The following is a 27,334-nucleotide window of genomic DNA, read 5'->3' as shown; positions in this document are numbered from 1 at the left end:
CTAAGGGAGTCTAGACTTTAGCATTAGCATTGGGGAATTCTGAAGATATTTAAGTAGGGATGTTGCATAAATATAGCTGTTTTCTATAGGAATTAATTCAACCATATCAATCTAAGAATCGCCTAGGCTCATATTCCCTTCTGATTTTACGAAGAATAAAAAGGAAGTGACTATTAGATGAGGGAGAACATCTAGTATTAGGCTTCTTCCTATGCAGTACTGTTCACCAAAGGAGAAAGGGGTTTTATGGGAAAAGGTTATGTCTCAATGTGATTTATAATTTGTGGCCTCTGAAAACCTAACATTTCAGGGTAATGCCTAATTCATCCTGTATAGTTAAAGATATATGAGCCTGGGCTTCCCTGGTGGCGCAGTGGTTGAGAATCTGCCTGCCAATGCAGGGGACACGGGTTCGAGCCCTGGTGTGGGAAGATCCCACATGCCGCAGAGCAACTAAGCCCGTGAACCACAACTACTGAGCCTGCGCTCCGCAACAGAAGAGGTCGCGACAGTGAGAGGCCCACGCACCGCGATGAAGAGTGGCCCCCGCTCACCGCAACTGGAGAAAGCCCTCGCACAGAAACGAAGACCCAACACAGCTAAAAATAAATAAATTAATTAATTAATTTAAAAAAAAGATATATGAGCCTTAAGGAGAAGAGAATCTCACCAGTTACTTCAGTTACCAGAGCAATGGGAACTGGATTTTTCAGGGGGAAAAAAAGTAGCTACCTCCCTCTTAGAGATGCTGCCCCTGTAGGCGAATCAGGCTTTACAGGCAGATGCCCTTCCCTTCTCTCCCTGGCTCTTTTGCTTTCACTAAGTGTGTAAGTACCTTGAGGTGAGAAGCTTAATATTCTATTTTCCCAACATTACCTCTGTCCATTGAACATAGGTAGTTAATGAATGACTAGGGAAAGGCAAGATGTTCCTTCCTTTTGGGGCAGAGATTTTTGTGCTTCACCACTTCTCCCTCCTCTTAGGCTTTTCTCAAACTCCATCACCCACTTCAAGTCTGGTAACCTGGGTAGGCAAAATTCTCTGGGTTGGCCTAATCCTGATGAGCCCCACTTCCTCTCTTGCTCCCTCCTGACTAGTCTAGATTAATGATGGAGATATTTGCAGAAATTAGAAGGCTTACTCCTGGGACTTCCCTGGTGGTCCAGTGGGTAAGACTCCATGCTCCCATTGCAGGGGGCCTGAGTTCGATCCCTGGTCGGGGAATGAGATCCTGCATGCATGCTGCAACGAAGAGTCTGCATGCCACAACGAAGAGTCCACATGCTGCAACTAAGAAGTCCACATGCTGCAACTAAGAAGTCCACATGCCACAACGAAGATCCCATGTGCCGCAATAAGACCTGGTGCAGTCAAAAATAAATAAATAAATAATAAATAAATAAATTTGAAAAAAGAAGGCTTACTCCTCTTTACACAATACCATTTAAGTTATTATGCATGCAAACCAACTAGTTATAATTTTTAAATTTAGTGTACACCAACATGGATGGTTTTTGGAGCAGCAACTATGTAAATGTACAGCAAAAACCCCTTCCTCCCATACCACCCAACCAAGTCAGGGAAAGCAAGGATGTGAGGGGGCTTACAAAATCACATATAGAGGCAATAAGAGGAAAAGGTAGAGAAATATGTGGCAACCACTTGCTCATCCTCATTGATTTTTTCTTGAGAGTCAATCCAGAATGTCAGAAAATTTTCCTAGCATCAACTTAATAGCAAGTTATAATAATAGATTGCTTAACCCATGTTCTGCAGATCACTAACTACTCGGATTTTTAATATCTCCTCTTTATATAATATTTGAATCCATATGGATTTCATTTAGTTTCTTCACTAGTTCAACAAATATAATAGCATTTAGCCAGTCTCTTATTCATTCATCTGTTCATCTCAGGAAATGATAATTGCATCTTTCCAGGCCTATGCTCCATCCTCTGTTGAAGCCAAAATGCTTGGAACATGCTTCAATCCTCTTCTTTTGTGTTCTACATCTAATCCAATTCATCCATTTCATAAGTACATTTTTAGTGCCTATTATGTTCTCGGCCCTGGGATATCTATCAGGAAGTACTGTTGATTCCATCTTCAAAATATATATGTAACTCAACCACTCTCACCACCTCCACCTCTACTTCCTGCTCTGGGTTACTGCAAAGACCTCCTAACTGGTCTCCCTGCTTCTGCTCTTGCTGTATTCACCCCTGCCAAGTCTCTTCTACACAGGAACCAGGACAGTCCTTTAAAAACTTAAGTCAGATCATGTCCTATCTCTGTTCAAATCCTCATTTTCCTGTGTTACTCAGGAAAAAAACCCAATCTTTACAATAGCCTTCAGGGTTTATATGATCAGCTACTCCCCACACCTGCACCACCCCCTTCCCCCAAAAGGAACATCTCATTGCACAATCCTGGAATTGTACAGTGTATAGCTTATGTAGCTCAATGTGGTGGTCCCGTCCCCTACCTCTATGACCTTACGTCTTCCTACATTGCCCTCGCTCACTCTGTTCAGCCACAGTGGCCTCTGTACTCTTTCTCAAATATTATGAGCATGCTCTTGTATAAGGGCTTTTGCACTTGCTCTTCCCTCTGCGTGGAGTGCTCTTGCTCCAGATTTCTGCTCCCTGGTCTCCTTAGCTTTTTGCTTAAATGCCCTTTATCAGTGAGTCTTTTCTTGATTAACTTCCTCCACCTACAGTATCCCCTATACCCATTTCCTTTGCTTTATTTTCTCTGTAATCTCTGTCATACTATTATTTGTTTATTGTGTATATCTCTTCACTAGAAAGTAAGCTCCATGAGAGTAGTGAGCTTTGTCCCAAGCATGTACAGTAATACTTGGCACACAGTAGACTATGATTGTTAAGTGAATGGATACACGCATCCCTTCATTGCTTCAGCAGACACCTACTAACCGCAGGTACAGAGAATAAAAAGACTTACAAGATGGCATGTCTGTGTAGGGGATGAAGAGGCACAAACTACTATGTATAAAATAAATAAGGATACATTATACAGCACACGGAATATAGCCAATACTTTATAATAACTATAAATGGAGTATAATCTATAAAAAATTTGAATCACTGTGCTGTGCACTTGAAACTAATATAATATTGTAAATCAACTATACCTTGGGGCTTCCCTGGTGGCGCAGTGGTTGAGAGTCCGCCTGCCGATGCAGGGGACACGGGTTGGTGCCCCGGTCCGGGAAGATCCCACATGCCGCAGAGCGGCTGGGCCTGTGAGCCATGGCCGCTGAGCCTGCGCGTCCGGAGCCTGTGCTCCGCAACGGGAGAGGCCACAACAGGGAGAGGCCCACATACCGCAAAAAAAAAAAAAAAAAAAAAAAGTGGGAGATGATCAGGTCAAGAGGAATGGATTTGGAAGAGTGAAAAGAACCTCTTCAACTGAAGAGAGGAGAGGGACATAGTATATCTTCCTGAATAAGAAGAAATGATTAACTGGAGAAAACAGAAAATGGAGATGTTTGCAATGAATAGGTTCAAATTTATTAAAATCATGATTTGAGAACATAATGGTTGTGTTTTATTTCCTACTTTCTGTTGGGTTTAGCAGAGAAAGTCAAGTATGTATTCCCTTCTTCATCCCTTAGTATAGTTCCTGGACATATTCAGTGATCAATAAATATTTGTTGTTTGAATAAATCAATATACAATCTTTTCTTTCAAGGCCAGAGCTGTACAGAAGCTTTCTAGAAACATCATTATAGTAAGAATTGATAATCCCCAAATGCTCCTAGATCATCTTTTTTGTATCAGAACAACAAAGAGGGTAATAGAAGTAAAAAGACGAGTCTAATCTAAAGTAGTTATATAACAGAAGAGCCAGCAGATAAGTCATGTAACTAGACTCAATAAGCAATAATAAAAATCTCAATAAGCAAACAAATCAATCAATCAATCCCTAACTCCTTCTGCTTTCCCTGTGTGTCTCTCCCTAATACTCATTTTTATTTGCTAATTTTAATTACTCTAATATTTTTCCTTCTTATTTTGGGGATGGAATCATGCCCTCAGGCACATAATATATTGGTTGTACTTGTGACTTAAGAAATGAAAGGCCAGGCACAATCTTAATATATCATTTCTTCATCTTTTAGGTCTTAGATAGGCAAAGTGTGGACCTTGGACCAGCAGCATTGCCACCATCTGGAAGCTTGTTAGAAATGCAGAATTTCTTAGGCTCTACTCCAGACCTGAATCATAATCTGCATTTTAACAAGATGACCAGGTGATTTATACGCACATTCAAGTTTGAGAAGCATTGTTCTAGGTGACACAAGAAAGATAAGGATCATTTCTGAGAAGCTTATATACAAGATAACAAAGGTAACTTCTAGGAAGACAACAGAATTTAACAAAAAGCTCACCATTGAATGTCAAATGAGGCATTAGTTTCATTTCTTCTTCTGTGAGCTCAACCCCCTCATTTGCTAGAAAGTTGTCTAAGTCCTGGATATCAATCACCTCTCCTTAGAAAAGGTGAGAAATAAATTGCAGAAATATTATATAACTGTCTACAAAGGATGAAAAACACTATTTGTGCTTATATATAACATTACCCATGTATACCCAGAATTAACAGGAGGATCAGAAAAAAATCCTCTGTTTCAAATTCTGGTTCAGGAAATCAGAAAGTGGCTACAAAAAAAATAATTCACTGGTGGGTTACTGCAACCCATAGCAAATTAAGCTACATATAGGTATTTGGCTTTATTTTTTTCTCTTCCTCCTACCCCACTGGAAAATTCAGTTTTTTCTATAGACCAGTTTTTGAAATTTTATTTTTATTTATTTTTAAAAAATGTTTGCCTAGTTTGCTTCTCTGAGCACTATGCATTCCAAGAATTTCATTCATCTCAACACAGTCAGAAGTAATTTTTCCTCATTCATTGTAAAATATAACATTTAAGATTATTATAAAGTGGGAAAAATATAATTCCACCACCCTATCACAAAAACCATTTTTAGGTTTTCATATACCAGCTTTCCATTATGAAAGCTGTACTTTCATAATGTAGAAATCTAATATACATACAATTTTGTATTCTGCTTTTCCAGCCTAATATAATTACTTCATAAACTTGCTTCCAAGTTGCTACATAATTTTTACAGTTAACATTTCAACAGATGATATCCCATAAGCCTGACTTACCATGATTTACGTGGTATTCCCATATTGTTAGATATTTAGACTGTTTCAAATTTCCCTGAAGGTCTTTAGGAAGAGATTTTTTTCTTTTATTCAATTAAATTATTTCCAGAGGATAAATTTCTAGGATTGGGGTTAATGGGGAAAATGAATAGTTCTGTGGCTCCTGAGATCTGTAACTATGTTGAAGAATTCTTTTGGGGAAAACGTCAGAGAATATTATGGGTATTGATATATAAGTACAGATTAATTACTGTTTACCCAATTTCAGTAGCATCCACAAAACTGGAACATATATGAAAGAATTTAAACATTTATAAGGGGATATATTTTTCTCCACCAATTGCAAAATATTAAGACGCTATTTATAACATCTTTTCATCATAGCTCGCAACTCACCCTTGATATAACTGAGAGCATCCATCAAATCATTCAGACCAACTGTATTATCACCTGTAAGGAAAGGGGAATAAACCTCAGAATCAGATAAGCAAATATTACTGAGACTCACAAAATTTAGGACGCGTAAAGTTCTGAAATTATGAAGACCGTAAGAATTCACTAATTTTTTTCTAATTTTTCTTAGAATTTTATGATCTTATCCTTAGAGATAACAGTATTATCTTAGAAACAAAGCTTTCAATCTGTAATGAATCATTCCTGTATCTTCCTTTTTTCTTTCCTTTTATAGACTACTAGAATAAGATTAAATTAAGAAGTGATTGGTTACAGGTAAGTGTAGGGAGACAGGAAAAATAAACCTGACCCTGAGTATTTTTATTTAGTAATTAATCAACAAATACTTAGGAGTACCTTCTATGTGCCTGGCACTTTGCTAGGCTTTGGGGATACAAAAGTAAACATGCTGGCAGTGTTCTTGCTATTAAGGAGTGTACAGTCTGGTAGAGGGAAACAGACAACGAGCATGTAAACAAATGAGCAAAAAGGTACTGTTGTTCTGAGGTATTGTTAAGATGCTATCAAAGATGAAATAGGGCAATATAATAAAGAGTAATAGTGGGTGGGATTTTTTAGACAGGGAGCTGAGGGAAGGCCTCTCTGAAGTGGCTCCATTTGGGTTGAGGTCTGAATGATGACGAGAGCCATGTAAAGAACGGAGAGAAGAACATTCCAAGTAGAAAAATAGTATGTGTGATAGGCCTAAAATGGGAATGAATTTGACGTGACTGAGAGATGGAGAAAAGGCCAGTGTGAAAGGGGCCAAATTATGCAGGGTCTTGTAGGCCATGATGATAAAGTTTGGATATTATTCTGGTTGCAATGGAATGTCACTGGAGGTCTTGAAGAAGGGAGTAACTTGACTTGATTTCAACTTTCAAAAGATCACTCTGGCTGGTGTATGCAGGATGGGGAAATTGGAGGAATGAGGACTAGATAGTAGACTGTTTCAGTGGCCCAGGAAAGAGATGATGGTGGCTAGGGCTATGGGTACAGCAGTGGAGATGATGATAATGGATGGATTCGGGACCTATTTTTCAAGTAAAGCCTAGATTTGAATGTGGGATATGAGGGAAAGAAGAAATGAAACCTAGTCTCTTCTCCCCACCTTCCCCCTCAAAATTTGAAGAGAGAAGGTGTGAAATTGTCTCTGAGAGTGAGAAAGTGAATTTATTTGGAAAAGGTAGTAGGCACTTTGGCCACATTAAGGGCTGACTTGATATTCGTGGCCATTATGTGGAAGTGAGTTCTATTAGTGTAGTTTTGTGATTTTCTTCAGCAATGTTAAAGCTGTTCAGGGGCAAGCCTAGAGTAAGGTGATGGCTGGGTTTTTGCCAAGCAAGTCTGGTAGGAGTTTTGAGAGTTTGTAAGGTTATATGATGTTGAAGTATTGAATCTAATTTAAGGAAGGAAGTGAGGACATACGGGGAGGAGTTGTTGAATAATGAAACAATGGTTGAGTTAAAGACATTGAAGGTCTCCTTGTGGCTGGAGAGTTGGAATTCTATATTCTGTTCTGCTACAGCCTATGTTTAATAGCACCGATTCATCATATTCAATCGGTGAGTGAAATAATGTCACAATAATGTGAAAGTTGTATTGGTTCATAAATAATTTTTCCTAAGTAAGAGAATTAGAATTATAAACCTCAGCAGGAAAAGAAAAAATCCTGGGTTGGCTATAGCAGGGGCCCTCTCAGCTCTATTTTAATAAAATTAAACAATAAGTGCATACAATGCATGAGGGGGAATCAGGTTCACTTGCTCAGAATTCTACTTCCATCTACATTATTTCAGCTGCATGTCAGCATTTCAACTCCTTTTTCGGTTGTGTGTATGTGTGCATTTTTAAATGGCTTCCAGCCATTCTGAGCTGGTTATTTGGGCTTTTCCAACTTCCTCACAGTATCAATTTCTGCTTTTGTTAGTGCTCTGGTTACAAAGTGGCATAGATTTTGAGTGGGCTTCCCCGGTTTTCCCCATAAGCTCAGTTACTTTGGTGGGCAATTTTACAGAATGGGAGATTTCCAGGCATTCCTACATTGTGTTATGGAAGAAAAGTCTGCATAGTAAATGAACTGGAAGGATAAAGGGCAGAGAGTGGTTATATGAAATAAAGATTTTGGGGGTGATCAAGTATTAGGCGAGGACAAGGTTTAGATCATCACCATGTGAGTGGTAGTTAAGGGAGGGGAGGAAAAGATGACTGAAGTTAAAGAGGTCAAGGAGCAGGAGGTCAGGATGTTGGATGGGTGACCTATATCAGGAGTTCTTAATCTAGGGTCCATGGACCCTGTATCTATAGATTTATAAATACAGGGAGTCCTTGAGCTCAAATGGAAAAAAATACATCTTTATTTTCACTAATCACTAACTTAACTTTAGCATTTTCTTCAATTATTCATGTAGTCCACAAACCATAGTAGTACTAGGAGAATCTGTGACGTTGTTACTAATATAAATCACTAACATTTTCATTTCATTTCAATGTATTGAGAAGTTGCTTATGCTCATCACTACTTTTTTTTTTTTTTTTTTTTTTTTTTTTTTTTTTGCGATACACGGGCCGCTCACTGTTGTGGTCTCTCCCGTTGCAGAGCACAGGCTCCGGACGCACAGGCTTAGCGGCCATGGCTCACGGGCCCAGCCGCATGTGGGATCTTCCCGGACCGGGGCATGAACCCGTGTCCCCTGCGTCGGCAGGCGGATTTTCAACCACTGCGCCACCAGGGAAGCCCTGCTCATCACTACTTTAAAATGACAATAATTATTAGACCTGATACTAGAACTTGTTAAATGTATTAATAAGTACTAACAATTTATATCTTTAATGTTTTGATAAATTATATTTTAAAATAATTAGCTTCTCAGTAATCTTATGTATTTTATTTTATGCATTTAAAAATATTCAATATTATATTCAGACGTGGTCCAATTCATCAGACTGTCTAAGGGGTCTATGGCACAGTAAAGTCAAAAGCCTCTGATCTGTATGGAAGGTATTGAACTTGCCAAGAATAAGGACAGGAGAAGTGGAGGAGGAACCCAGTGAGCCCAGTGCTATTTCTTGTAAAATATTCTAAGTTGTATTTTACCTCATTCATTTATATAAAGGTCATAATTAGTAATAAGTATTTATTCTACTAGGACTTACATTTTTATAACAGGCAAAATTGATTCCTAGATCATAGAATTTCCTTTTCTTTTTCCTTTGTTCTTCAACATTTTCTCCATCTTCCCCATCATCTTCACCACTACCACTGTCATCATGACTAACATTTACTGAGTATTCTAAACACTGCATTAAGACCTTCATGTGTATTATCTATATTAACTTCAGGGCAAGAAGTGACCACAGAGAATCATTTAATTCAACTCCCTATTTTTCATGTGAAGACACTTAGATTCAGTAGGGTTAAATCGTTGGCAAGTTAGTGATGGAATAGGGACCAGGCCTCAGCATAAAGAAATACTATATACTACAGATGAAGCATGTAGGCTAGATTCACCAGGGAATAGGGAAGATTTTTTTTCCCCCAAAATACTGCCAAATGATTTTTCCAAGAGCAATGGCAACTCTCACCCAAAATGTATCAGTAAGTTCCTTTCCCCTTACTCTCACCAGAACTAAGTGTTGTCAGTCCTGTTAATTTTTGCCTGTCTGAGAACTGAAAATATTTCTGTATCTTGTTTTATTTTGTATTTTCATGATTATTGGTGAGGTTAAATATCTTTTCATATGTTATTGGGCATTTACATTTCCTTTTTCATGAATGATCTATCTGTATATTTGCCTATTTTTCTACTGTCAGTATGTTTTAATCAATGTATGAGGGCTTTTTCTACCTTAGGGATCTTGCAACCATTCTCTCCTAGTGCATCATCTGACTTTTGACTTTCTTAAATGTTCCCTTATTAACATGTTCCCTTATGAAATGTTCCCTTATGAATGAAATTTTGTTTAAAAATTCATTTTTATTTTAGCTCCTTAAGTGTATGGTACTCCCAGGCATGGCTGAGTCCTGAAAGCGACATTCCCAACATATCTTTTTTTAAAAAATTACTTTAAAAATAATTAATTAATTAATTTGGCTGCATTAAGGGGGAAAGCTGCGGGGGGTGGTGGTGGTGGTGTGATGAATTGGGCGATTGGGGTTGACATGTATACACGATGTGTATAAAATTGATGACTAATAAGAACCTGCTGTATAAAAAAAAAGAAAAAAAATTTTCCAATGTAAAAAAAAAGAGTTAACCTTATTTTAGTGTACGGTATGACTTATAAATCTGACTTAAGGTTTTGCAAATAGTCACTCATTTCAACACTATTTTTGACTAGTTCATTCTTTTCCCACTTGTATAAATTGCTACTTTTATCACAAAATAAATCTTCATATATTCATGAAAAAAAAATTGGCTGCATCAGGAGCCAGTTGGCATGGGGGATCTTCATTGCCACATGCGGGATCTTCATTGTGGCATGCAGGATCTTTAGTTGTGGCATGCAAACTCTTAGTTGCAGCATGTGAACTCTTAGTTGCAGCATGTGGGATCTAGTTCCCTCACCAGGGATCAAACCCAAGCCCGCTGCATTGGGAGCACAGAGTCTTAACTGCTGGACCACCAGGGAAGTCCACCAACATATCTTTTTTTTTTTTTCCAACATATCTTTTTAAAAGTGTTTTTGGAGATAATATTTCTTCATGAGTCAGGATTAAGTCTTTCTATTTACATTTACTTCATTATGCTACTAAAAAGGCTGCTTTCAGCAGTTCCAATAGAAGGGCTTAATGTTTCTCTGAAGAGCGTAATGATGTCTGTGACACTCACCATCAGCTGACAGTTGGGTCATTAGTTCCTCAAATTCCTCATCCTTGAGTCTAATTCCCATGTTTTCCACAAAGGAGTCCAGTTTTTTGATTTTGACCCTTGGTCCTTAGGAAAGAAGGGCATGGAATAAGAACAAGGGTACTGGAAAAAAAAAAAAGAAGAACAAGAGTACTGATGCTTCAGAGTGAAAGATGCTAATCATGATCATGCATCAAAAACCCCCACTGGAGGGTTAAAGCACAAGGGCACAGAGAAACTATAACATATATATATGTCCCTAGATTTAATTTGTCTACTGAAAGTAGGAAAAAATTGAGAAATATAACCATTGAGACAAAGGTAAACAGTAAACAGTATTTATCTTTATGGGGGGTATTAGATCAGTGGGAAGTAGGGGACTTTCACTTTTTTAAAAAATTGAGATATAATTGACATATAACATTAATTTCAGGTGTACAATGTAATTATTCATTATTTGTGTATATTGCAAAATGATCACCACACATAGTTAACCTCCATCACCACACATACACTTTTTTTTTCTTGTGGTGAGAACTTTTAAGATCTACCTTCTTAGCAGCTTTTAAATATAAAATAAGGTATTATTCACCATATTCACCATGCTGTACATCACATCCTCATGACTTGACTTTTACTTCTTTATATCAGTTTTTGTAAGTGGTAGAATCAGATAAGTTTCTTATAGTATTTTGTGTTTTAAAATATTTTTTTCTAATTAAAATTAAAAATATAATTGTCTACATAGAATTAGTATAGAAAGTGAAAATAGGATATCTTCCTTAATGTCTATCCAGGAGACTCTGTTTCAGTTTTCCATGAGAGGTCATTAGAGAGGAATAGGTAACTAATGATTCATGATTAAAATAACCACCAATTTATACAGTTCTAGCCAGAAAACAGTGTTAGAAACTTCCTATGGTCATATACTTTAACTTACATTCTAATTGATTTTTTAAAATTAATTAATTAATTTTTGGCTGCGTTGGGTCTTCGTTGCTGCATGCAGGCTACTCTTTGTTGCAGTGTGCGGGCTTCTCATGCAGTGGCTTCTGCTGTTGCGGAGCACGGGCTCCAGGCCCACGGGGTTCAGCAGCTGTGGCACGTGGGCTTCAGTAGTTGTGCCTCGTGGGCTCTAGAGCACAGGCTCAGTAGTTGTGGCGCACGGCTTAGTTGCTCCGTGGCATGTGGGATCTTCCCGGACCAGGGATTGAACTTGTGTCCCCTGCATCAGCAGGTGATTCTTAATCACTGCGCCACCAGGGAAGTCCTTAACTTATATTCTAAAGGCCAATGTACCCAAAGAAGGATGATAGGTTAGGAGTCATAACAATGGATCAATAAATTGGCAGGAAGCAAACTTGGAATATTTAAAAGAAAATGCTAAGGATTTTATCTTTTACTTGCTCTTTCACCATGCTTTTCACTCACCTTTGAGGGCTTTCACACCTTTTAGCAATCTATTCTTATATATTTTTCCATCAGCTGTAATGTAAGATACAATAAAGAATAAAGGTTAAATGATGGCAAGGTTAACAAAGACAGCACAAAGACAACATAACATCCATAATTTCAGTGGAAAAAAACCCCTTCAGATTTGTTAGAAGTTATTCTATTTTACCCTCAAGTAAGAATGAAACCAAAGCTGAAGAAAGCTTTCACTGATATAGATCCACCTATTGGTTGAATTTAAAATAGTTTTATTTTCTTGTTTCTTCCTTTTTCCTTACTTCTGTTACTCCCTTGGTTTCCCATTTTGCCTTGGCCATGATTTAGGTTAGGCAGTGCTCCCACAGGATAATTTAGCCTTTATGGTGGGAGATCAGTGAAAGATGTCAGTTTTCAGTACAAAAATGTAAGCAACAAGAACAGAGTTTCTTCTTGTGTGAGAACTGTGTTTTCCAAATAGGATTTATTGGATATACACATATATAATTTCATCAGTTTTCACACACAAGCCCATGACTCCAAGCTTCAAAGAATGTGCTAAATCCTCACCGTGAACTGGCCGTTTTCAGCAGCTCCTCATGCCCCTCAGCAGTGAGCACGAGCCCCACTGTCCTCAGCGCATTGTCCAGATTACTGACATTAACTTTCTCTCCTTTGGAAAAATGGGGATTGTTAACATGTAATAATTTTAGGAATGGAATAATTATTTCAAATTATGAAAAAGATTACCTATGTGGCATCATCTTTAATTAGAAGAGCAAACTGACAATGAAACTTGTTAAACTATGTAGACTAAAAGGACATGTGGGTGGGTAGATTGAGTCAGAAATAGAATTCATACTTTTAATTCAAGCAAAAGAAGAGCTTATATAATTCCAGATACAAGTCAAATGCCATTAACTTTCCTGAACTATTGGGTCTTCTGACACAGTAATAGTATTTCCTAGCTACCCCACAAAAACTTCACCTTGCGATTGGACAGTGTTGACCTATATTTTGGTTGTTTAAACAATGGTGAAGTGGAAAACATCATTGGTAAAAACGCCACAGAATATAGGTCCATTCAGGAAAAATCCCAAATCAAACAGTAAGATTATAAAACAAACATTTAACCATTATATTTGGAGGGAGTCAACTTAGCATGTTAGTAATAGCCCAAACAGAAAACTACCATTTAAAAACATCTTTAAAAAAAAGCATTAAGGCCTTAGTTAATAATGAATTCCCTTTCACCACAGCTTCTTACTCACCTGTGAAAGCTTTTGCATCATCCATTGCCACATCCAAATCAACCATTTTATTCTCTGTAAGAAAAGACAATTCAGGCACAGAAAAAATTATTAGACTTAGAGAAAAATGATATGAAACATTTAAGTTGTAAAGAGAAAAATGATATGAAACATTTAAGTTGTAATATAAAGTGTTGGAATTCAGCTATTTTTCATGATTTTCTTTAGTAACTCTTTTAACTCAAAATAAGCAAGAAACAGGAAAGAAGATCAAAATGTTATTTAAAGGGGGCTTCCCTGGTGGCGCAGTGATTGAGAACCTGCCTGCTAATGCAGGGGACACGGGTTTGAGCCCTGGTCTGGGAGGATCCCACATGCCGCGGAGCAACTAAGCCCGTGAGCCACAACTACTGAGCCTGCGCGTCTGGAGCCTGTGCTCAGCAACAAGAGAGGCCGTGATAGTGAGAGGCCCGCACACTGTGATGAAGAGTGGCCCCCACTTGCCACAACTAGAGAAAGCCCTCGCACAGAAATGAAGACCCAACACAGCCCCAAATAAATAAGTAAATAAATTAATTAATTAAAAAAATGTTATTTAAAGTGAGCATCCACTTAATTAATATCACTTTCTGTATAGTATCAACTGACCCTTAAAGTAAAGATGAAGCAAGTTTAAAAGCAGTGCCTTCTAATAGGCCTCTCCCTTTCTTCACACCCAATAATGGGAACATATTTCAATAGACAAGATAGAATTTGAAAGTCATTTATTTACATAAGCATCTGACCCTTAAACCTTAACAGTATGCTATCTTCCCACTCTCTAAATTTTGCTTATGTTCTCCACTGCCACTCCCCAGGACTGTAAACTATTTGAGAGCAGGGATCATGCCTTATTTTTCTTTATACTACCAGGTATAACTTTTCCACTCTATAGTTCAGTGTTTTGCATATAGTTTGTGCTAGCTAAATGAATGAATTTCAGTGGTACAGAAATAGTCACACTGTTGGATTAGAAAAAATTATTTTGTTTTTGAATCAAGGATTCTAAAAATACTTTATCGGTAACAATATCTTTTCCTGTAGGAAGCATTTTGAGGACCCCTAGCTAATATGTGGGGACCATGATTCCCAGCATTATTAAACCCAGGGAGAGTGAAGTTTTAAACTACAAGCTAGGCCAAAACTGTTTTCTACATTAAGGCCAGATACAGGTAAGAGTAGCACAAAAGATGGTTCACTTTGATTGGCATATACTGGCTCTGCTGAAAGATGTGCTGTCTGGCTTTCTGATGGAAGCTTATTTTTCATCAGGTTTTTATTCAAAGCCACTGGATCTGCATTTGAATCCAATAAGGAAATCTTAGACTGGGGCTCATCCCTTAGTAATTTCTTCCTAATGAATTATCCTAACTTTGCCTCTTTGACATTTTTATCAAGCTTAATTGGTCTTATTGGGTCATTAATGAAACCTTATCTTATTAAAAAAAAGGTATACATGGGAGGGAGAGAAGGAGGGAAGGAAGATGTATGAAGCAAATATGGCAAAATGATAATACTTTTTAACTCTAGCCAGTGTTTGTTATATTGTCCTCTATTTTATATATGTTTGAAATATTTCATAAGTTTTTCAAAGAGATTAAAAAAGAAGTGTACTTTCAGAAGCCCTCACATAGAAACCTAAGATCCCCCCTAGGTACAGTGGTATCTGAAATACCTACCATCAGCTGGCAGATGGGTCAGTAAGTCTTCATAGTCCTCTTTCTCAAGCTGAATTTCCATGTTCTCCATTAGCGTGTCTAGGTTATTGACACTGACTTTTTTCCCTTAGGAAAGAAGAGGATATACATAAGAAATACAAGCAGGTCCAAGAAGTGGAAGATGCTATCTTTGAGTATGCATTCACCCTAAATGAAGAGGGAAACAGTGGCCATTTAAGTGAACCCAGAGAGTTAGCGTTGCAGTCAAGAAGAGAAAATGCTCTCTCAACACTGTGCTGTAGCTTTTAACTGAAGTAATCATGGATGAAAAAGAATTAGACAAGTATGATGAAGTGTGATAAAGATAATCAACCTAAATGAAATCAAAATTTTAAACTTGCTACATATTACTAACAATGACTTCTTCAAATGTAGTTATACCCAAAGAAGAACAACAAGGCATAAATTCAGTATCAGTAAACCAGTAGAATATTGAAGTAGCAAGATTCTAATCAGAAATTTTAAAAAGCAAATGCAAAGCACCTACAATAAATTTTAGGTGCTGTTCTCATGATTCTTACCTTTGAGAGGCTTCACGCTATCCAGCAATCTTTTCTTATATACCTTTCCATCTCCTGGAAGATATGGTAAAATTCAAGTCAAAAGAAAAAGGATAAGAAACTCTATCATTTTATGAGACATTTTATACAATTCATCTAGAAATTTATTGTATCTCACCTTCAAATTATAACAAGAGGTAAGGACTGTTCTCAATGTGGTCAATCTAGCCTCTATTTGGAACACCTGGCAGTAGCTGATGCAGGCTACACACTCACACTCACACACATCTTTCTTCTCATTCTTCTCTCCTTTAACTGCACTTTGACTCCTTTGCCTTTTTCTTTTTTCCTTGCCTATGCTCTAGGCCCATGAGGTATTCCCATAAGTATATGTTTATATCTAATGGTAGATCCTGTAAAGTGGTGATATTAAAGATAGATATCAACCCAAACAGTAACACAAAGTAATACTGAAATGAGAAAAAAAATTGTTTTCTAAACAAAATCTTTTCATAAACGGAGGTGAAATTCAACAGAGACAGAGAACAAGGGACACCTACCAGCCTAACCCAACCCCACAGGTGCTATCTGTCCCCAGAGTCCGCCATTCTGTGGTAGGAGTGTCTGCAGAGTTGACATAACCCTCAGCACCTGGCATGTGCCTGCAGTCGTCTCCATTACAGTCCATCTGCTTCTTTCTGTGTCTCTATCCTGCTCTCTCAAAGCCAATATTCTAAGAATGCTGCATTTCTCACAACTGGCCCCTTGAGAGCAATCTGGGGACAATGCTAGACATAGTGAGTGGCCACAGCCTCAGGTGTATGTGGGGAGGATTCAAATAGGCATTGAGCATTTGCCGCCCAGGGTGCTAATTCTGCCACCAGGGGCGCTAGCCCCCTTAGTGATGTGTAGGCTCTCAATTGCCTGGGGAACAATTAGGGACAGGAACTATTGGGGCAGGAGACAGAATATCTACGTGTCGGGGTCTCTGAGATTGGGCAGGAGGTACAGGTGAAGCACAGGTTGGCCTCTAGGGTCTTTGTGGGCGAGCCTACGCAGGTGCCCAGGAGGTAAAACTTTTGAGGAATTGACTGGTGGGGCCACTGACCAATCAGAATGGATATTGACAATATAAGCACATGGTCCTAGAGGTCCTCTGCTCTTAGGTGTTTACAATTTAGTTGCTGGATTGTGGGGAGATGGGAGGGCTACTGGGGGAGGGACTGAGGATGTGGGGTGCATTCAGGGGGCTACAGAAGAATTTAGCTGTGTAGCTGCTAAAATAAAAAAAAAAGTTTATCCATTGGCTGAATAGAAAAGAGAGAAGTTTCTCACTTCTAAATGAAAACACAAGTAACAATAACAGTTTCTTATGTCTGAACTGCATTTTTCTTAGGGGGTTTCTTAGGGCACTGGACAATTCTCACCCAGAAGCCCACAGTACCACATTTCCCTGAGCACCATGATGGTATGTTAACTACTCACTAGAGATTGGCAGAGTTTTTGACAGCATCAACTGTTCTTTTTCGGTAAGCTCGAGTCCCATGTTTCCCAGCACATTTTTAAAGTCACTGGCTTCAACTTTTCTCCTTTGAATAGATGGGAATTGTTTCAGGTGATAATATTAAGAGATCTAATTATTCTAAATTATGAAAAACTAAATCCAGTACGTTATTTTTTAACTGCAGGATGAAGTTTAAATATATGAGCTGACTTCACTTACATAGAGTTATTGTGAAATTCAGTACTTGAAAAGGTTTTTTAATTCAAATAAGAAGGTAACATTTTTATCCTGTGTATGGGTCGATATGGCATGGAGTAACAGGGGGGCAGTATAACTACCCAATGACTTATGATGGTAAGTAGAATCTACGTAATTCTACAGGCAAGTAATATCTCTGTAACTACTTCATAACCTGAATTATAGAACTGACTGTTCATAGAGATCATATTTCCTGATGCAAAAACTTCATGTTGAGATTGATTGCGGTCACCTATATTTTGATTCTTTAAACACTAGAGAAATGAGAGCACATTACTGGTCAAAATATTAGACAAGTTAATACTCCTTTTGGAGAGTGCCCAAACTTTCCCTAAATCTCTAATCATCTAAACTGCTGTCAATAAGACAAAATTACCAATAAATAGGTAAAAGAGCAGAGTGAACTTACTAATGATGACTGGAGGGAGTAAACTACTGCTTTAAGAAGATAATCCTCTATAAAGCATCAAAATCTCAATTTTATAACATCTTATACAAATTCTCACTCACCTGTAAAAGTGCTGCATCCATGAACACATCCAAGTCAACCTTTTCATCTTTTGTAAGAAAATTCAGAATTTAGACTCAGGTGAAGATAATAAGATTTGAAAAATTAAATACACGAAGGGAAAAGAGAGTCTCTGCAGTCAATAAGTGGTTTGGGCAAACTGGACCACTTTCTTAAACCATATACCAAAATAAATGCAAAATGGATTAAAGACTTAAGTATAAGGCCTGAAACCATGAAACACAGGCAGTAAGCTCTTTGACATTGGTCTTAGAAATTTTTTTTTTGGATCTGTGTCCTTAGGCAAGGGAAACAAAAGCGAAAATATTAAAATGGAACTACATAAAACTGAAATGGTTTTGTACAGCAAAAGAAACCATCAACAAAATGAAAAGGCAACCTACTGAATGGGAGAAGATATTTGCAAATGATATATCAGTAAGGGGTTGATATCCAAAATATATAAAGAGGGACTTCCCTGGTGGTCCAGTGGTTAAAACTCCACGCTCCCAATGCAGGGGGCACGGGTTCGATCCCTGGGTGGGGAACTAAGGTCCTGCAAACCACCCGGTGCAGCCAAAAATAAATAAATAAATAAAAATAATCAATAAATAAAAAGTATGGGCTATTTGTTGAAAAAAAACAGTTACATTAAAAAAACAAAACCCCCCCAAAATATATAAAGAACTCATACAACTCGATATAAAAAAAAACCTGATTAAAAAATGGGCAGAGGACCTGAATAGACGTTTTTCCAAAGAAGACATACACACAGCCAGCAGGCACACGAAAAGATGTTCAACATCTCTAATTATCAGGGAAATGCAAATCAAAACCACACTGAGATACCACCTCACACTTGTCAGAAAAACTATTATCAAAAAGACTAGAAATAACAAGTGTCCGCCAGGATGTAGGGAAAGGGGAACACTCGTGCCTATTGGTGGGAATGTAAATTGGTGCAGCTACTATGAAAAACAGTATGGAAGGTCCTCAAAAAGTTAAAAATAGGGCTTCCCTGGTGGCGCAGTGGTTGAGAGTCCGCCTGCCGATGCAGGGTACACGGGTTCGTGCCCCGGTCCGGGAAGATCCCACATGCCACGGAGTGGCTGGGCGCGTGAGCCATGGCCGCTGAGCCTGCGCGTCCGGAGCCTGTGCTCTGCAACGGGAGAGGCCACAACAGTGAGAGGCCCGCGTACAGCCAAAAAAAAAAAAAAAGTTATGAAAGGGTTGAAAAAATCAGAAATAATGTCATTTTTTGAAAAACTGCTTACCTCTTACTAAGGCAAAGGCCCCAAGGGCCTAGAACAGTGCCTGACACATCATAGGCATTCAATTAAAGTTTTTCTTTCTTTTTTTTAACATCTTTAAGAATGAAAGAATGAAAGGTACTGGGGAGAGGGATGGGGGAGGGGCACTGTAGGGGTGGGGGGAAAGGGTTTTTGTGGGATTATATGAAATCATGTGTGTGAAACTTCTGAAAATTGTAAAGCACCACAGAATTTAAAGAAACTTTCATTAAGTAAACAAAAGAAAGAAAAAAGAATGAAGGTACTACTAATTTGGAAAAACCCAGATTCATTGACTTGTGTAAATTTTCCATCTTTACTACTTCCTCAAGGGGGCAAGTGTCCCTCAAAATTTCCTGATAAAATTTTCTCAGTTCTACTAGCATGAGAACAGTCTTACATATGCCAAATTTAATTAGTCCAGTTGGTAACTTCACTATCCATCTTCTTAAGTTCACTAATTCTGTAGTCCATGGCAGTATAGCACAGTGGTTAAGAGATAGTTTCTGGAGCCAGATTGCCTGTCCACCACTTACTAGCTTTCTGACTTTAGGTAAGCTACTTGTTTTCTCTGTGCCTTAGTTTCCTGATATGTAAATTTAGGGTTAAAATGGCACTTACCTTATAGAGTTGTTTGGAAGATTAAATAAGATTATATATGTAAAGTGCTTAGAACAGTGCCTTGCACATGTCAGGACTATATAAGTGTTGGTCATTGCTATCTAATGCTGGATTAGCAGTAGGGACACTGGATCATATGATTTTGTGAGTTCTTAATGCTCTGAAATCTGCAAAATCTCTAGTCTAATAAATCCTCCACATTCTTTAAAAAAAAAAAACCAAAACCCAAAGATTACAGTCTTAAGTATTCTCGTTAGACCTTGGCATTTCCTATGGAGAGTGACACTTGCCATCTATATTGGGTAGCATTCTTGGTGATCCTTCTCAAGTGATAGCTATTTGGTTTCAGCTATGCTGAAGGCCTCACTCTTCTTTTTCTTCTTTTCATATACATCCTATCTTTAGTCTTTCCAGCCCTGATACTGGCCTCATGTGCAAAGTTTTGCTAAGGGGTATATTGATATTCAAAACTCTCACCATCAACTGGTAGGTGGTCCTTCAATTCCTGGATTTCTTTCTCCTTGAGGTCAATTCCCATGTTTTTAATGACAGTGTCCACCTTATCTAAAGATACCTTTGTCCCTTAGGAAAGAAAGGGGTAGATATGAGAAATATTTGTAATGATGTAAAGAGTGGGTCATTGTAGCTCATGCCTAGGCATCAATACTGTATAGAGAATAAAGAGCAAAGAACAAACTGTTCAAGTAAATATGGTTTGGTGTCTAAGTCAGGAATACCTAACCCTGATCTCTGGGACTTGGAAAACTTTTAAGAGACGAAAGTGAGGGGTTAGAGGTATGTGGTAAGTCATGGCAAAGACTAAAATCAACGTTTATAAGTATGTCTGCATAGTAGGATTTGAAACTTGCTAAATTAATGGAGAACTATCCATCCAATCCATGGATTTACACTATCATAATCCTATACATTTAATAACATATGTTTCTAGGTGCTATCTCCGGAAATTGACTGAAAGGGGCCCAGTAATCTGAATGCTAAATTCCGCCCCCCCTCCCAGTGACTCTGATGTACAACTTTATTTGGGAACCACTGCTTTTGGGCTTACTGTAGTTAAACAATTTTTGGTGACTGTAGAGTACCGAAAGCTTATAAAGAATAAATACTGAATAACTGGGACAGCGGGATTAATCATCTGAAATATGTGAAATAGAAAGTTTTTGAAAACAAGGACAAAGCTCCATGACCTCAGTTTTAACTGCCTTTTCATCATACTTCTCATTCACCTTTAAAAGACTGCAATTCTTTCATCAATCTGTTCATATACACCTTTCTTTTGGCTGCAAGAAAGGGAAAAATTCAAGTCTCAGACAGCAGTGCAGATATTTTAAAATAGAATAAAACATGCATAATTTTAGAAACATAAAGACTTAAATGTTTTATTCTAGACATTTATATTATTTCACTTAAAAGAATAAAACTCAGGAACAGAAACAGCTCTCAATTTGGTGAAATCATTTTGGTGGGGAAGGGGTGCATGAAAGATTCCTTAAATAGGGAGTATTAGTCACCTAAGTCCGTATACTCAAGTTTCCTTGAAGGCCACTGTGACTGTTTACCCCACTGTGATATTTTTAATGCTCACCATCAACTGGAAGATTGTTCAGTAATTCCATGCCTTTATCTTCTGTGAGCTCTATCCCCATATTTTGCAGAAAAATTTCCAGGTCACTAGTATCAACCTTCTCACCTTTAAAAAGTAAAACATGGTAATGGTTGAAAATTTGAAGAACGATGATTCTTTATTATTAAAAAAATGTCTCCATGGCATTTGTTGATTAAGCAATGAAGTAAACCTGGCAAGAATGCAAGCTATTGCTAAGATGTAATCTTGAGCTTTTTGGCGAAAACAATGATGATCAAAGTTAGGCTGTGAGTCAGTAGATGGAAACATTCATCAGAGTGAGAGAATACATCAATAAGGAAAACACTGCTATTAAAATATAATTCTGTGCACACATTAAAATCTTGGTTTTTTTAGAGTCTGCTTAATCACATATCATAGAACTACGCCGGGCTTTTCTCCAGGACCTTCTTTCTTAACCCAGCCTGGCTCTCTGTCACATCTCAAAGATTTCGTGGCCTTGTCGTCCTCTGTTCTTAGCAGCTACCACCACCCAGTATATTTTTGGGCAGTTAGAAAGTTAGATGCAGTCTTCCAAGCTCGCCTCTTTTTTTGTGTCCCAGGAAAACGAGCACATAGAGATTTTTTATTTTTAGTGTTTTAATGTAAAGTGGTAGAGTGAAATAGACAGGGATCACCAAACTATCACAAGCATGGGTAAGGCATAAAGCTAACAAACTTGTTTGGTAACTAATTTGTTTTTTGGTTCCTGGTTATGAGGGTGGAAAGCCCCACTTACCCTTGCCCCCTGCAACTGTTTCCCCATCTGCTTGTAGGATGGCTATGTGTAAACTTTCCTTTACATGGCTCTTCTCTTTAGTGTGAAGATACAGTTTAGCAACAAAACAACAAAATGGTAATTGTGTGAGGTGAAGGATGTGTCAACTAACCTTACTGTGGTAAAAATACATGTATCAAATCATCACAGTGTATACCTTAACCTTAAACAATGTTATATATCAACTACAGCTCAATAAACCTAGGGGAAAAAAAAAAGAGATGCAGTTTAGGCAGACAATGTGGACATCCTAATCATTTCCAGTTCCTGCAAAAGAAAACTCTGCAGTGCTACTATTGGTAGGAGAGTATCTGGGGAGTTAGCGAGCTTCTGTACAAGGGCCTGGGAGGAAATGTTCACAACGGTTGTTTTCCCCAAGCTGCTTCAGAACACTTTTGTGAAGCCTTGGACCACAGGAGTCCTAATATTCCCCTGTAACCAGACAAAGGAATGGCTCTTCAGACACAAAGAGCATCTTACCAGTCTGCTAACTTGATCAGGCTTTTGACAGACATGGGTCTTCTGCCTCAAGGTTATTATTCTAACCATATCTTTTATTTGTATCATTTCCACTCTCTAAAATGTAAGCACCTCAAAAATTTCTACCCTCTCTCTAATCTATTCTGTGTTTTACTACTCAAAATTTTCTTTCCATTGATAGCTTTCTTTTCCACCCTTCCTATAGTGCCCTCTTGGACTCTTTGAATTTCTCTGTATCATCAGTCTCCTTGAAGACTCTTACCTTCTTTCTTAACTGAACTTCGCCTCCTCCTAATAGACTTTTCTATTATTTTTTTTAAATTTAAAATATTTATTTATTTATTTATTTTTAGAGAAAGCTACTCATTATTCTATATTCCATTGCCTTAGGCTTGGCATTCTCCTAGATTCCAATTGCTGCTTTCCAACAATACTCAAACCTCTCCTCTTTTGAGATTTATGGCTTTCTTTTTATTGTCACTTATTGACTTGGTCATTTCAGGAGTTTGTCCTATTACTCACAGTCTTCCTCTGCACTGAAACTCCTGGCAGCATTACAGGGAATTCCCGTCTTTTTTTTTTTTTTTTTTTGCGGTACGCGGGCCTCTCACTGTTGTGGCCTCTCCCGTTGCGGAGCACAGGCTCCGGACGCGCAGGCTCAGTGGCCATGGCTCACGGGCCTAGCCACTCCGCGGCATGTGGGATCTTCCTGGACAGGGGCGTGAGCTCTTGTCCCCTGCATCGGCAGGCGGACTCTCAACCACTGTGCCACTAGAGAAGCCCTATTTTAATAACTTTTTATTTTATTTTTCTTTCTTTCTTTTTTTCCTTCCTTTTCTTCTGAGCTGTGTGGCTGAGAGGGTCATGGTGCTTCAGCCGGCTGTCAGGCCTGAGCCTCTGAGGTGAGAGAGCCGAATTCAGGACATTGGACCACCAGAGACCAACTGGCCCCACATAATATCAATCGGTGAGAGCTCTCCCAGAGATCTCTGTCTCAACACTAAGACCCAGCTCTACTCAACAACCAGCACGCTCCAGTGCAGGACACCCCATGCCAAACAACTAGCAAGACAGGAACACAAACCCACCCAATAGCAGAGAGGCTGCCTAAAATCATAATAAGGTAAAGGACACGCCAAAACACATCACCAGACGTGGTCCTGCTCACCAAAAAGACAAGATCCAGACTCATCCATGAGAACACAAGCACCAGTCCCCTCCACCAGGAAGCCTACACAACCTACTGAACCAACATTACCCACTGGGGGCAGACACCAAAAACAATGGGAACTACGACCCTGCAGCCTGAAAAAAGCAGACCCCAAACACAGTAAGTTAAGCAAAGTGAGAAGACAGAGAAATACACAGCAGATGAAGAAGCAAGGTAAAAACCCAGACCAAACAAATGAAGAGGAAATAGGCAGTCTACTTGAAAAAGAATTCAGAGAAATGGTAGTAAAGATGATCCAAAATCTTGGAAATAGAATGGAGAAAACACAAGAAAAGTTTAATAAGGACCTAGAAGAACTAAAGAGCAAACAAACATTGATGAACAACACAATAAATGATATTAAAAATTCTCTAGAAGGAATCAATAGCAGAACAACTGAGGCAGAAGAACGGATAAGTGACCTGGAAGATAAAATACTGGAAATAACTACCACAGAGCAGAATAAAGAAAAAAGAATGAAAAGAATTGAAGACAGCCTCAGAGACCTCTGGGACAACATTAAATGCACCAACATTCAAATTATAGGGGTCCCAAAAGAAGAAGAGAAAAAGAAAGGGACTGAGAAAATATTTGAAGAGATTATAGTTGAAAATTTCCCTAATATGGGAAAGGAAATAGTGAATCAAGTCCAGGAAGCACAGAGAGTCCCATACAGGATAAATCCAAGGAGAAACAAGCCAAGACATATTAAGCAAACTATCAAAAATTAAACACAAAGAAAAAATATTAAAAGCAGCAAGGGAAAAGCAACAAATAACATACAAGGGAATCCCCATAAGGTTAACAGCTGATCTTTCAGCAGAAACTTTGCAAGCCAGGAGGGAGTAGCAGGACATATTTAAAGTCATGCAAGGGAATAACCTACAACCAAGATTACTCTGCCCAGTAAGGATCTCATTCAGATTCGATGGAGAAATTAAAACCTTTACAGACAAGCAAAAGCTAAGAGAATTCAGCACCACCAAACCAGCTTTACAACAAATGCTAAAGGAACTTCTCTGTGCAGCAACACAAGAGAAGGAAAAGACCTACAATAACAAACCCAAAACAATTAAGAAAATGGTAACAGGAACATACATATCGATAATTACCTTAAATGTAAATGGATTAAATGTTCCAACCAAAAGACATAGACTGGCTGAATGGATACAAAAACAAGACCCATATATATGCTGTCTACAAGAGACCGACTTCAGACCTAGGGACACATACAGACTGAAAGTGAGGGGATGGAAAAAGATATTCCATGCAAATGGAAATCAAAAGAAACCTGGAGTAGCAATTCTCATATCAGATAAAATAGACTTTAAAATAAAGACTGACGAGACAAAGAAGGACACTACATAATGATCAAAGGATCAATCCAAGAAGAAGATATAACAATTGTAAATATTTATGTACCCAACATACGAGCACCTCAACACATAAGGCAAATTCTAACAGCCATAAAAGGGGAAATCAACAATAACACAATAGCAGTAGGGGACTTTAACACCCCACTTTCACCAGTGGACAGAACAACAAAAATGAAAATAAATAAGGAAACACAAGCTTTAAATGACACATTAAACAAGATGGACTTAATTGATATTTATAGGACATTCCATCTAAAAACAACAGAATACACTTTCTTCTCAAGTACTCCTGGAACATTCTCCAGGATAGATTTGTGATTTGGGTCACAAATCAAGCCTTGGTAAATTTAAGAAAATTGAAATCATATCAAGTGTCTTTTCCGACCACAACACTATGAGTCTAGATATTAATTACAGCAAAAAAACTGCAAAAAATACAAACACATGGAGGCTAAACAATACACTACTTAATAACCAAGAGATCACTGAAGAAATCAAAGAGGAAATCAAAAAATACCTAGAAACAAATGACAATTAAAACAGGATGGCCCGAAACCTATGGGATGCAGCAAAAGCAGTTCTAAGAGGGAAGTTTACAGGAATACAACCTTACCTCAAGAAACAAGAAAAATCTCAAATAAACAACCTAACCTTACACCTAAAGCAATTAGAGAAAAAGAACAAAAAAATCCCAAAATTAGTAGAAGGAAAGAAATCATAAAGGTTGGATCAGAAATAAATGAAAAAGAAATGCAGGAAATGATAGCAAAGATCAATAAAACTAAAAGCTGGTTCTTTGAGAAAATTGATAAACCATTAGCCAGACTCATCACGAAAAAAAGGGAGAAGACTCAAATCAACAGAATTAGAAATGAAAAAGGAGAAGTAACAACTGACACTGCAGAAATACAAAGGATCATGAGAGATTACTACAAGCAACTACACGCCAATAAAATGGACAACCTGGAAGAAATGGACAAATTCTTAGAAAAGCACAACCTTCCGAGACCGAACCAGGAATAAATAGAAAATAGAAACAGACCAATCACAAGTAATGAAACTGAAACTGTGATTAAAAATCTTCTAACAAACAAAAGCCCAGGACCAGATGGCTTCACAGCCGAATTCTATCAAACATTTAGAGAAGAGCTAACACTCATCCTTCTCAAACTCTTCCAAAATATAACAGAGGGAGGAATACTCCCAAACTCATTCTATGAGACCACCATCACTCCGATACCAAAACCAGACAAAGATGTCACAAAAAAGAAAAATACAGGCTAATATCACTGATGAACATAGGTGCAAAAATCCTCAACAAAATACTAGCAAACAGAATCCAACAGCACATTAAAAGGATCATACGCCATGATCAAGTGGGGTTTATCCCAGGAATGCAAGAATTCTTCAATATATGCAAATCAATCAATGTGATACACCATATTAACAAACTGAAGGAGAAAAACCATATGATCATCTCAATAGATGCAGAAAAAGCTTTCGACAAAATTCAACACCTATTTATGATAAAAACTCTCCAGAAAGTAGGCATAGAGGGAACTTACATCAACATAATACAGGCCATATATGACAAACCCACAGCAAACATCATTCTCAATGGTGAAAAACTGAAACCATTTCCTCTAAGATCAGGAACAAGACAAGGCTGCCCACTCTCACCACTATTATTCAACATAGTTTTGGCAGTGTTAGCCACAGCAATCAGAGAAGAAAAAGAAATAAAAGGAATTCAAATCATAAGAGAAGAAGTAAAACTGACTCAAAATAACTCAAAATTGAGTTATTTGTAGTGAGGTGAATCGACCTAGAATCTGTCATACAGAGTGAAGTAAGTCACAAAGAGAAAAGTAAATACCATATGCTAACACATATATATGGAATCTAAAAAAAAAATGGTTCTGAAGAACGTAGGGGCAGGATAGGAATAAAGAGGCAGATGTAGAGAATGGACTTAAGGACACCGGGAGGGGGAAGGGTAAGCTGGGACGAAGTGAGAGAGTGGCATGGTCATATATACACTATCAAATGTAAAATAGATAGCTAGTGGGAAGCAGCCGCATAGCACAGGGAGATCAGCACGGTGCTTTGTGTCTACCTAGAGGGGTGCGATAGGGAGGGTGGGAGGGAGATGCAAGAGGGAAGGGATATGGGGATATAAGTATACGTATTGCTGATTCACTTTGTTACACAGCAGAAACTAACACAACAAT

The 27,334-nt window shown here is 38.1% G+C and overlaps 2 protein-coding genes across 2 annotated transcripts in view; both read right to left on the bottom strand.

Moving 5' to 3' along the window:
• EFCAB3 (EF-hand calcium binding domain 3) overlaps nucleotides 1-12,582 on the bottom strand; it is a 46,070-nt gene extending 33,488 nt beyond the window's left edge. The window contains exons 1-5 of the mRNA XM_019944521.3: nucleotides 12,501-12,582; nucleotides 11,934-11,987; nucleotides 10,485-10,589; nucleotides 5,596-5,649; nucleotides 4,415-4,516 (exon numbers count right to left, since the gene is read on the bottom strand). Of these exons, the coding sequence (XP_019800080.1) occupies nucleotides 4,415-4,516; nucleotides 5,596-5,649; nucleotides 10,485-10,545 (217 nt within the window). The 5' untranslated portion in view covers nucleotides 10,546-10,589; nucleotides 11,934-11,987; nucleotides 12,501-12,582. The remainder of the gene's footprint in view (nucleotides 1-4,414; nucleotides 4,517-5,595; nucleotides 5,650-10,484; nucleotides 10,590-11,933; nucleotides 11,988-12,500) is intronic.
• Nucleotides 12,583-16,855: 4,273 nt separating this feature from the next.
• The window catches only part of EFCAB13 (EF-hand calcium binding domain 13), a 34,218-nt gene continuing 23,739 nt past the window's right edge, over nucleotides 16,856-27,334 (bottom strand). Inside the window, exons 4-8 of the mRNA XM_073797023.1 lie at nucleotides 21,221-21,325; nucleotides 20,862-20,915; nucleotides 20,095-20,199; nucleotides 17,710-17,756; nucleotides 16,856-17,026 (exon numbers count right to left, since the gene is read on the bottom strand). Of these exons, the coding sequence (XP_073653124.1) occupies nucleotides 17,015-17,026; nucleotides 17,710-17,756; nucleotides 20,095-20,199; nucleotides 20,862-20,915; nucleotides 21,221-21,325 (323 nt within the window). The 3' untranslated portion in view covers nucleotides 16,856-17,014. The remainder of the gene's footprint in view (nucleotides 17,027-17,709; nucleotides 17,757-20,094; nucleotides 20,200-20,861; nucleotides 20,916-21,220; nucleotides 21,326-27,334) is intronic.

This window comes from Tursiops truncatus, chromosome 20, assembly GCF_011762595.2.
Source record: "Tursiops truncatus isolate mTurTru1 chromosome 20, mTurTru1.mat.Y, whole genome shotgun sequence".
Taxonomy (NCBI): Eukaryota; Metazoa; Chordata; class Mammalia; order Artiodactyla; family Delphinidae; genus Tursiops; species Tursiops truncatus.
The sequence above is the reverse complement of the archived record's forward strand: the minus strand, read 5'-3'. Positions and strand labels throughout refer to the sequence as shown.